Source organism: Phocoena sinus, chromosome 16, assembly GCF_008692025.1.
Source record: "Phocoena sinus isolate mPhoSin1 chromosome 16, mPhoSin1.pri, whole genome shotgun sequence".
NCBI lineage: Eukaryota > Metazoa > Chordata > Mammalia > Artiodactyla > Phocoenidae > Phocoena > Phocoena sinus.
Genome location: NC_045778.1, coordinates 7,205,027 through 7,217,180, shown reverse-complemented (window position 1 = coordinate 7,217,180; position 12,154 = coordinate 7,205,027). Strand labels below are relative to the sequence as shown.

General features: G+C 49.5%; 1 protein-coding gene across 1 annotated transcript in view; it reads right to left on the bottom strand.

Moving 5' to 3' along the window:
• Positions 1–12,154, bottom strand: part of GPR137B (G protein-coupled receptor 137B) — a 56,192-nt gene that overhangs the window by 12,363 nt on the left and 31,675 nt on the right. The window contains exons 3-5 of the mRNA XM_032609305.1: positions 7,452–7,674; positions 4,509–4,658; positions 1,715–1,843 (exon numbers count right to left, since the gene is read on the bottom strand). Coding sequence (XP_032465196.1) covers positions 1,715–1,843; positions 4,509–4,658; positions 7,452–7,674 — 502 coding nt within the window. The remainder of the gene's footprint in view (positions 1–1,714; positions 1,844–4,508; positions 4,659–7,451; positions 7,675–12,154) is intronic.

The window sequence follows — 12,154 nt, the reverse complement described above, 5'->3', positions numbered from 1 at the left end:
CGTTTCCCTGGACAATGAGACCTAAGAGTACAAATGAGACTATCCCTATTATTCTGTATTCACTTAATAAAATAGTACTTTGCTATTTTGTGCTTTTTTTTTGTTTGTTTTCTTTTTTGCTGTACGTGGGCCTCTCACTGCTGTGGCCTCTCCCGTTGCGGAGCACAGGCTCCAGACGCGCAGGCCCAGTGGCCATGGCTCACGGGCCCAGCCACTCCGCGGCATGTGGGATCTTCCCGGACCGGGGCACGAACCCGTGTCCCCTGCATTGGCAGGCGGACTCCAACCACTGCGCCACTGGGGAAGCCCAATAAAATAGTACTTTGAAACCCAACCAGGATGATTCTTTATACTATTTTTTTTTCTTTCATTTTAATCAACAGAGATGTGATGGAAAGAACACTAAATATCAAGAGAACAGAAAATAGTACTTTGAACAACAGTCTTTCACCCCTTAGGACTCAGATGTGCACTCTCTCCTTCAGGCTGCCTTGGGTTTAGGGAGTGTAGTTCCTAAGCCTCTGTCACACTAGGAAGTGGTGAGAAGGCCCACGGAGCCGAGGAGAAGCACAGTGAGCACAGGGATGTTAAGAGGCTCTTTCCAGAAAGCTTCAACTGTCTGTCTTCAGAGAAGGAAAGAAAACAAGGCACTAGACTCTGGCCTGGAGTCCCTTGCCCACCTTCCCCATGTTTCTCTGCCACTGATGGGGAAGCATTTGGGTCTGACTTTACAGAAGCCTCCAGGTGTTCCCAATGCCAGTAAAGGTCAGACAGAGCACAGAACTGCTGTCCTAAAGCTAAAAATAATAAAAGGCGAGGAAACTGACTCTCAGATCTAGAAAACAGTGCCCACACACTCTGTCTTCAAGGGCCCATTGGTCAGGCTGTGCTTCTCCACTACCCACCCTGCTCCAGTATGACTTTTTTTTTTTTTTTCCTATTCCTGGCTCACTAGTGACTATCCAGAGATGAATAAGAAAACAAAAGACAAGATAAAACACAAAACAGGTTAGTTACTGTATCTATGCTTTCCCTGCCACCCACACTTTGCTTCCATTGGCCAAAAACCGTTCACTATATTTTTCTGTGGGCTTCACAGATGAGTGATTCAAAATCCTACCACTAGTTCCTATGGATGGGCTAATTCAGGGAGCAAAGCTTCCAGGAGCCTCCCCACTCCACCGGGTTTGGCATTTTTCTGCCCCGCCCCCATAAAGACATTTATATGAAGCTGGTTGAGCAGAAACGTGACCAAATTGGGGGAGTGACTTTAGCATTCTTCACAATAAGGCTGTATCTCCCCATCACTCCACCCCCTAATCACCATCCAGCACAACACAGAGGTGAAGAGCTGAATTACCATTCTCTATTTTCCTTTGCTAAAATAAAGCTTCCACCTTTGGTTCACAGCAAGTCAAGTCTCAAATACTGGTGAGGTGGCTGTTTCATTAGAATAAAAAGTTAATCGCTATCTCCAGGCCTCAAGATGCAACTTAAATTTTTTTTTTTTGTAAAATAAAGCTAAACCGAAAAACAAATTTCCCTCAAAAGATAATTAAGGGAAAAGAAAGCCTCAATTAAATAGACAAGAAACTTTTCATATCAGAATAGGATGGAAGAGGCTCTCTATTGAAAAATCTAAGAAAAACTTCCAACTGTATGCTTTGTGATTAGAATTAGGACGTTTTCTGCAAATACAAAGTGGTTTACTTACAAGGTCCTTCGTAGAATTTCTAACTCGAAAGAAGTAGACCACTAAGGTGGTAGGTAAGAGTTCCCACACAAAGAGGACCACTCCGAATACTATGTATCCGGCATCTCCCAGCTGATTCTTCAAGTCTGCCTGTTGAAAAGAGAAGAAAATAAGAGAGTCGCTAGCTTGAGAGCAGAGCAAATAAGTTTGATGCGATTCTTTCTAACATGACAGAGACTAATAAATCTAATACAGTGTAATTCTTTCCCCCAAAAATGTGCATGTTGAAATCAGATACTACTAATGGTCCAGACCTCAGGTGGGGAGTTATTTGAATCAGACAGGATAGATAATTATCTTCTCCAAAATATTCAAAGACAGATACTGCCAATCTCTGAGGTTTTATTCCTACACCCTCCAAGAACCTTCCTTACATCCAAATTAAGTCTCTAAGCTGATTTTCTTTTCTTCAACAACTGAGTAATGAGAATGTTCTGTTGCCTTCTCACGATTCTTAAGAGCAGCGTATCGTGTGTTACCCTTGGTCTCATCCTTGGGATGAACGTGTCAGTTTTTAAACTTCTCTTCACATTAACCACATCCTATGATTTACCCTTTAAAGCTTTACTGCAGGCTAGATTGTCTAGAAAAAAATTCTCTTGAGTCCAGGATGTTAACCTGCCGGACCCGTGAGATGGCTGAGTGGATGTGGCGTAGCAGTGCTCTCCTCTCTGTAGGGCAGAGGGAAGGTGTGTGAGGTTGTCTCTGGGCAAGTCGATCAGAAAGGCCATCATTTCAAAGGAAGACTGCACCAACATCAAACCATAAAGGGCCAATCCCGTGAACGGAATCCTTTCGCCTTCTCTACTACATCGCGTGTAAAGTGCAGTAACCGAACCAATCAGGCTCTCCTTCGGAAAGATCACTCACACTCTGCATCTCAAATTCTACTTACATGTCTCAAAAGTGTGTTGTGTGTGCTCCTTCCATTCTACATAAATAACCCGCAACTCGGGGCCGTCTGTTTTGCTTGCTCCTAGATCATTTTGGTTGCAACACATAGATCTAGATGTGTATAAATAAATAGATATCCCCAAAACAACAGAATTTTAAAAATTGTGATAAATTTTAAGTTCGTTATAATTATAAGCTCTTAATTGAAAGAAACGTTGAAATAATTATTTTGTTTTAAAACCAAATCTCTGTTGTTTAATGGGGACAGAGTCTGTTTGGGAAGATGAAGAAGTTCTGGAGATGGATGGTGGTGATGGCTGTACGACAGTGTCAATGTACTGAATGCCTCTGAACTGGACACTTACAAATGATTAAAACGGTCGATTGTGTTGTATATTTTACCACAATAAAAATCCTCGATGTATTATGAGTAAGTTTCTAGTTTATCATTGTTGAACGTTTAGATCTTTATGTGTTTGATTTCTCACAATAGGACAGAGCTTCAGCAGTGCTTCGCCCACCTTCCCCCCATCCTATATTTGTGCTGTTCGTTTGGGTGAGGGGCGGCGGTGTTCATTGTGGCGGTTTGTATCCTTTCTAATTATAACATCTTGCATGTGCCTCTTCTGGATTTCATCTTGTCCTCACAGTTTTAACTTATCGTGGTCATTTTATTCTTTCCTCCAGAGTCACAATTCAGTGCAAAGTTTGAGCACTGTTGGGATTTTAGAAGTGGATTTGTCTAGAGTTGGGTATTCAGTGTTTTTCCAGGAACATCTCAAGGAGCGTTTGCCATTCAATCCAATAGACTCCTACTACAGACGTTTCTATTTCTTTGTTGTAATGGCTTATCTGCGTGGCTGTTTTCCTCAGCAGACACAAACTCCTACTGGGAGGCTTAGGTCTGTTCTTTTTTGTGTCCCCAGCACTTTGCCCAGGGCTGGAGACAAAGAATTGATATTTCTCAAATGAGAGAACACTAATTCTCATTCTTTTTTATTTTGAGCTTTTGCGAAGATGGATGCCATATTATATTTCACTACCTTTGTTCATTTGTTTTATAATTTATGAATTTCTAGAATACATTATAAAAAACAAAGAGTTTCATATTGAGATATAAAATGGGCTCTTACTAACACCTTAATATTCTTGGTCATGTTTGTCTAGATTTCCTCAAATGCTATTAGTTTACATGCTCCATTAAAAAAAAACTTCAGGGAAAAAAAAAAAACAAAAAACTTCAGGGGCTTCCCTGGTGGCGCAGTGGTTGAGAGTCCGCCTGCTGATGCAGAGGACACGGGTTCGTGCCCCAGTCTGGGAAGATCCCACATGCCGCGGAGCGGCCGGGCCCGTGAGCCAAGGCCGCTGAGCCTGCGCGTCCGGAGCCTGTGCTCCGCAACTAGAGAGGCCGCAACAGTGAGAGGCCCGCGTACCGCAAAAAAAAAAAACGAAAAAACAAAAAAAAAAACAAAAAAAAAAATCTTCATAATTTTATGTATTTTCTGAAACCTGGATACAATGTTTTTACCTTTGCAAATTTCACCCTTTAATAACATCATATTACATTTATATGAAAGCACTTAAAAAATTTAAGTACTACTTGACAAAAGCCCCAGAAAGTCAAAAGGAGAAGTGTGTGTGTGTGTGTTTCCTAGTTTTCTCAGAAGACATGTGAGCTGGAATAAGGCAGGAACTATGATCCCACTTTACAGGTGAGGGTACAGACACCACCCAGGTAAGTGATTCTCAAGGTCACCCAGCTATTTAGCGGCAGAATCAAGGAGCTTACACCTCTCTGCCACGTGGGATGCTGCAAAGCAAAGAGCCACTGATCAGGTGGCCCTCGTCGGCGCCCACTGACCTGGTCTGACACATTGTACCAGTCGTAATCAAAGGAATGGACATTCTTGCTCTGAGAAAACGACAGGATGAACAGGTTGTAGCAGGCTCGGGAGGCATAGAGCAGGATGACGGTCACACCGACGGCAGTCACCTGACACACGGAGGAGCCCTGGAAGAGAACGAGCCATGAAGGGGGCACCTGTTCCGGGCCCTGGACCCCAGCCCCCTCCCAGAACACGGGCTGTGTTCGGACCTGCTAAAGCTTCGATCTCAGAGGCACTGCCGTCTCCTCCAAGCTTCTCCTCCACCCTCAGACCTTAAACCCAACTGCAAACCTCACCTCACACCACACCCATCCCAAACTTCAAATTATCTTCATAGAGATGCTTCAAAATCTGGGACTTGATCTGGAGATGCCTGAAAACAGGAGCCATTTGCCTAAGGCCTGGGTTTGGAAGAACAAGAAAGTCAGATGGCTTATTTGGTTAAATCTCTAAACGCCGCTGGCTCAGCTCCAAGGACCCTCTCAGCTTATGAGCCCAGCGCCCGGCCCCTGGCTTGAGGACAACAAAACCACCTCAGAGGGATGGCGGCTGGCAGACAGCGCTGCTATGGACAGTGGCTCTGGGCGGTGAGCACTTCCTCAAGACCCAGCATCCTCTAGGCAGGAGTGCTGGAGTCCCCACGTGACTCAGGGCTTGCAATTCTGTGAAAATGCGTCATCTGTGCCCCCATTTACGAAGCTATCAATTTCCAAAAGTCAGTTAGATGACCCCTGGCTAGAAACGGTTAACTAAAAACCTGACATCGATTTTTGAGTTTTGTGTTTGAAAGTCATTAACTAAATCTAAGCTAGTGTTTTATTTTGCCAGTGGTAGTTTATTATTAGCTTGTTTGCCATAGGGGTCATCTGAATGGTACTTTGACAATCTAAACTGTGACCCCTCCTATAAAAATCATAATCCTGTCTTTAAAAAGCCTTCGCTAGCCCTTATACACGAGACACTATAAATAATAAAGTCAGGCAAAGTGACGTTTAAAATTTGCCAACTTTTCTCAATCAGAAAACAACGCTGCCACAGTAACTTCTGGGATTCGGCAAGAGTTCAGTCACATCACAGGACGCCCTGATGAAGGCTTTGTATTTTTGAAGTTGGAGGCGCAGACTTTAATCTACTGATCACTCCTGAAGACACAGGATCGTGGAAGGCACGGCTGCTCAAGTCTTCAGACCAAAGATGTTACAGCCACACGGGCTGCGAGGCAAGGAAGGCAGGGGGGTGCCCCGGGGCACAGCATCACTGAATTTCCGAAGCAGAGGAGCTGTGAAATCACTCAACTGCTTTACACATGAGAAAACCCAGGCTCCGTGGGGCGACACGCTGGTGGGCCTGGGGTCCTGCGGCCAGCCAGAGACCAGGGCGTCTCTCCTGACCTCCACTCGCCACCAGGCTTCTCAGTGAGGGAGAGTCGGGGACCAGGCTGGTGAGGGGCACCTCAGAATCCCTGCTCCAGGTAGTGGACCTGCCCCTCTTTGTTTTTGGGTTTTTTTGCAGTACACGGGCCTCTCACTGTTGTGGCCTCTCCTGTTGTGGAGCACAGGCTCCGGAGGCGCAGGCTCAGCGGCCATGGCTCACGGGCCCAGTGGGATCTTCCCGGACTGGGGCACGAACCCACGTCCCCTGCATCGGCAGGCGGACTCTCAACCACTGCGCCACCAGGGAAGCCCCCCTCTTTGTAACTCTGGGGGAAGAAAAGGAGAAGACAGGAACCCTAGGGTGGGGGGCACAGCAGCTAAACAAGAGGACGGGCAGGAGCTGCCCTCTCCCAGTGTACGGTCAGCCCACTCAGGGTGGCTGTTCTCTTGCCCTCTGTCCATCCCCTGCCTGACCAGGGCCCGCTCACCTACACCTACTCACAGGACTGACCTGCCTACATACTTGCTCCCAGGGCCCAGCTGGTGATTGTTCTTATCAAGGGGGCGGTGAGGGGCAGGCCCCTCTGCTGGTTTCCCTGGTAACTAAGGAGCCCACCGGATGTCAATCCCCCCACCTTAACTGGTAATCTCCCCTTCCCCCGCCTCGGGAGCGAAGACCACCACCAAGTCCTGCCTGCGGTCCACAGCACTCGGTGGGATGTTTCTGCAGGACCTTGCTTCACACGTGTAAGCTCCCCCATCTATTAAACCACTGCTGACTCCGGGCTCTTTCTTTGGTCTTGAAGCTGGTTATGCACAGGGATTGTAGGTCTGTGGGCTGCAGCCCAACACACAGCCTGTCTGGCTCCATCTCTGAACTGTCACCATGAGAGGCCTGATGTCCTGAACCCCAGGAGCAGTTCCCTCTCTTAAGGGGGACCCTCTCATGGACACAGCCAAGGCAGGGGTGAGCCTGGATCTGAGTCTCCCTGCACTACGAGAGGGTGGTGGAGAGGAGAGACCCCAGACCCCGGAGCCAGGCTGCAGAGACCAAATCTTGGCTCTGCATCTCCTGGCTGTGTAACCTGGGGTGAGCCTCTGACCTCTTTTTGCCTCAGTTTCAAGTGAGTGATACCTACTCCCATAGAGTTGTGAGGGTTACGGTCGTTTCCACATGCAGAGTGCTTATAAAAGTGCTGGGAATGCAGGGAACACTAGATGTGTGTTTCTGTTAATATTAGTGGCACAATCAATGTCACTGGTCCTTTAAAATGTCACTTAAACCGCTGTATCCATAAACCAGAGTCTTAGCTCTCTGCCAGTAACTCTGCACACCCCCATACGCCGCAAGCCACCCAGAGCCAACTCTTCTCACATACATAATTCAAGGAACTACAAGGCTTCCTGTTTTGGCAACCACAACCCGGCTCATCATTTGCAGGGGGTCAGGTGTGAGAGGCATTGGTTGAGTTCTGTTCGCAAACCAGGGAACTCTTCTGAGAACCAGGGGGAACCAGCGGGATCTCGACCACATGTCCACCTTACCTTAGACTCCAAGTAAATGTTGGCTAAGGACATCTTGGAGATTTTGTAGAGACAGATGGACAGGGAGACGGCACACAGCACGAAGAGTGAGTCGTTGATGGCCACACGCACGGAGACGATCCCTTTCCTCTCCCAGGTGCCCGTTTTCACCAGCACTGCACAGGTTAAATTCACCAGCAGGAAAACGAGGCTGATGAAGAGCGAGGCCAGGTAGAGGGGTAACCTAGTAAGGACCAGAGAAGAGACTGAAGGCACCCTTCCACGCATGCTGCCAGTACATTCTAGATCAATCCACAAGGAAACTGTGATTTTTTCTTTTTTCTGGTTAAATGCTAGAAGCAGAACATGCCAAAGTTAACACTTAAGAGCTCAGAGTTTGGGGCTGGTAGATGCAAACGATTACATTTAGAATGGATAAACAACAAAGTCCTACTGTAGAGCACAGGGAACTATATTCAATATCCTGTGATAAATCATAATGGGAAAGAATATAAACAGAATGTGTATATGTGTATAACTGACCCACTTTGCTGTACAGCTGAGACCGGCACAACATTGTACATCAACTATATTTCAATTAAAAAAATCAAAAAAAAGAAAAAAAAAAAAAGAGCTCGGTCTTCGGAGGGTTCCCAATCTAAAAGATGAATCAACTACAAACTGTGCTCTCAGGAAGGTCCTTTACCCGAGCCCCGCTTCCCCTGTCCCTGGGAGGCTGTGAGGATCAGAGGGGCTGTATGTACATGGGCTGATGCACCTGCTACTCACAAGGATGCAGAGAGCAGAGCCAGGCTCAGAGGCAGGGCTGGGTGTCGGGAAGAATGGGAAGCATCCTGCACTCTGAGCACCTGGGCAAGATCACCCTGGGTGAGCCTCAGTGTCACCATCCGAACGCAGACTAAATAATACCCACCTTGCTGGCTGTTTTTGCAGATCAAGTGAGATAATGCTTAAAAAGGATTTTAGGGAATTTCCTGGTGGTCCAGTGGTTAGGGCTCTGCGCTTTTCACTGCCGGGGGCCAGGGTTCCACCCCTGGTAGGGGAAGTAAGATCCTGCAAGTGGCGCAGCCGAAAAAGAAAGGGTTTTACCACCCCCTCAAAGTCATCGAGTCTGGGCAGCACCCCCTTTTGCGTGGGAACACTCACTAGTGGACAGTCTGCAGTGATTAAGACTCAGCCTCAGCACTTTCCCTGGGCCGGAAGGGGACAGGCCACGCCACTGGCCGTTTTTTGTTTTTTTTTTCGGTACGCGGGCCTTTCACTGTTGTGGCCTCTCCCGTTGCGGAGCACAGGCTCCAGACGCACAGGCTCAGCGGCCATGGCTCACGGGCCTCTCACTGTTGTGGCCTCTCCCGTTGCGGAGCACAGGCTCCAGACACACAGGCTCAGTGGCCATGGCTCACGGGCCCAGCCGCTCCGCGGCATGTGGGATCTTCCCGGACTGGGGCACGAACCCGCATCCCCTGCATCGGCAGGCGGACTCCCAACCACTGCGCCACCAGGGAAGCCCCCACTGGCTGTTTTTGACTTGTGGTTTCTCAGAGCTACACGCCGCCTACGTGACGCCTACGTGACCTGTGCAAGGTCTAGAGAGAGGTTTCTCAGATTTACCAAAACCGAAATCAGTTCAAGTTTCCCTCTAGGACTGTCCATATCGTGTTTACTTCAGGTAAATATCACTCAAGAGGCAAATAAGGAACAGACTGGTTTGGCTCAAAAATAGACCATTTAAGTTGAATATGTCCGCAAGTCCCAAAGCAGAAAACCAGCAACTAAAAGCGGGCTTGAAGCTAGAAGGTAGTGTTGGGGTCTTCCAAAGCCATCACAGACTGGGTCCTGGTCCCAGCTCCAGCCATCAGCCACTGACAGTAGCCGGTGCAGTGACTGCTGGGAGGCGAAGCACAGCGATGGGGCAGCTGCAGTTTGCTTTCCTGCCATCAGATGTCAGGGTGATGGAATAAACCCCCCACTTACCCAAGCTAATCTGAATGGGATTTTATGTCTTGCAATGAATGATTTACTATCCACTGGCAAAGGCTCTCACGTACTTTTTCTACCAAAGGAACTTGGCCTACCCCACCCCTCCTCAGCCTTCAGATCTTAGCTCAAACATCACTGCTTCCAAGAAGGCTTTCCTGACACCTCCTGCACCCCCAGCCCTCACCAGACGCACACGATCAGGTCTCCCTGAGGTCCGCTTCCCGGTCCCCCCCACTTGAACTTCGCAGACTTATCACCAGTTTATATTGAAGCATACGGACAGTGATCTGACCACATGCTGCTTCTACCCAGGCAGTTCGCTCCACGAGGGTCGAGATTTCGGCTCTTTCCTTCCCCCGTCTATCCACACTGTATACCGCAGGAGCTCAATAAATGTCAAGGAGGAAGAGAGGGAAGGAGTCAGCCAGATGAAATGTGCACTCTGAATCCAGGAAGCGGCAGCTGACTAAACGAGGGCTGCCCTTTCTCTCCTACACACGCTACTGCAGCAGATACTAGATCCTCCCCCTTCTTGTGGAGACAATCTAAACTTGAGGGACTGACTCTTTCAAAGTTAGAGAGAAAGAACCGCGGTTCTTCCCACCCGAGCCCTGTGCTGGGGGGCCGAGGTAACAAGATGGACAAGAGGTGGCCCGGGTCCCCTGCTCAGGGTGGCCGGGAAGACACTGGAGGGACGGACAAAGCACACGGAACACAGAGTATGATCGGTACAAAGTCAGAGATGCAGGAAAGAGTATGCTTCGTTCGGGCTGAAGGGTGTTTGTAGGACTGAGCACCAGCCCTGCAGGGGAGACAGACGGGGGTGGGAGAGAGACCGGAGGGGTGGGCAGGACAGCCGGGGAACACTCGAGGTTGATAAGCAAAGGAGTGACCGACGTGGCCATGTCTGTCTTTGAGAAAGACGGGCTGGCAGAGCAGGGAAGGGGTGAAGAGCCCGCAGTCGGCAGACAACGGCCCAGGGGAGATGAGCAGGGAGGCATGCCAGAAGCAGGGGGGCGGGGGGCCGTGGGGATGGACACAGGGTGATGCCATTAAAGGAGATGAGAGATGTGCACAGGGGTGGTGAGAGCTGCCGCCCACCGGCCCAGGGCAAGGTCCAGCGTGACCCTCGCCCCTGGAGTTGTGCCACATGAGGCTGGCAGTGGGCAGCTCTTTGAAAGCTCAGAGATCCATCTTCACGTGTAGTCACACATTCAAAGCTTTTCACACAGAAACAGGTTTGGGGCAGGGGGGATGCACGTGAATTAGTTGCCAAGGACAGGTTCCTTTATAGGACGTGATCACTAATCCAGGCCCTTGCAATCCACCTCATCTGCTCTGTACCATGTTCTCACGGTGATGGGGGAAATCAGGGGCATGGAGAGAGAGACAAAGGCAGGACCAATGGGGAGTCACCAAAAATCTGCATTCTGGTTCCTCGAAAGCCCTATTTTTTTATTGTTTTATTATTATCTGCTGTGCTTTTGTGAAGAACACAATTTAGAAACATCCAGAACACTCTGGAATCAGCCCTACCGTTCCCAGCCCCTTGGTGGTATGTGCGTACACTCTGTATACACGTGACGGCGATGAGCCTCCGGAAAAAGCACCATCTGGACATTCAGCTTTTCCAGAGGACTCCTCCTGGGTATTGTTTTAAATACTATGGTGGATATAAATTCTTACTACTCTTTACTACAGTAAATAATACAGGACCCCTAGAGGACACTGGGGACAGGGAAAGCAAAAGCCAACCAGGCCTAGCTCACCACCCAGACACACTGCTGGTGTGTGCCCCCGGCCACCCTCTCTGTCTTGAATGGTCACACGACAGCCACCGAGCCTCCGCTCCCCCCATACCCTCCCCAGCTCTGCTCCCATCTGCTGGGCGTGACCCAGAGGGCTTGGGTCACAGAGCCATGACACCAGGCGGGTCCTTGGCTGCTCGGGGCTGCCATGTCCTCCCTCTGTAAACGGAGCTGATCCTTCCTTCCTGCCTCAAAGAGCCGCCGTGAGAATTCAAGGGACCCTGAGCTTCTTCTCTGACATCACCCAGGGAGCAGTGAGGCCTCACCCTCGTCAAGAGCAACTTCTAGAAAAAGGCGTCACCTCTTGCCCCATCACCTCCTCCGCAGGTACCCCTGCTGCCTCAAGTCCTCCCACCACCTACTCACTGACGTCAAAGATGTGACCCTCGCCCCATCCTTCCCCCGTCTGAGCCTGTCCCTGGAGGCCCCTGGTCCCTCTTCCCCCTCTTCTTCCCCGAGGGTGACAGCACCTATGGCTCCTGCTCTGCACCCTATTCCTCGGGAAACACGTTCCCTCCTCTGGCCTCAGTTACAGCTCCTGTACGACCATGTTCAAAAGCGCTTTTCTCACCAACCGGACCATCCCCTCAGTGGACGACGCTTAGAATTACCTCCGGCCTGCATTCCAAGATGTCAACAGTGGCTGCGTGGGAAAGACCCTCTTCCTGAGGCCTGATGTCACCACGGAGGACGTGTGTTGGCTCTGTGCCGAGAAGTTCCAGGGGGCCGACCCCGAGGAGTACAGGGCAGAAGAGCCCACCGCCTCCTAGGAGACACGTGAGGCTTCCCAGTGGTGCATCCAAAGAGAGGAGGTAGGAACCTGGCCTCTGGCTTCCACGTGCTCGTGCTTGAAAAGCAGTCACCTCCTTGGGGACCGCTCGGTTCAGTGATGGAGCCATCCACAGGCCGACGTGG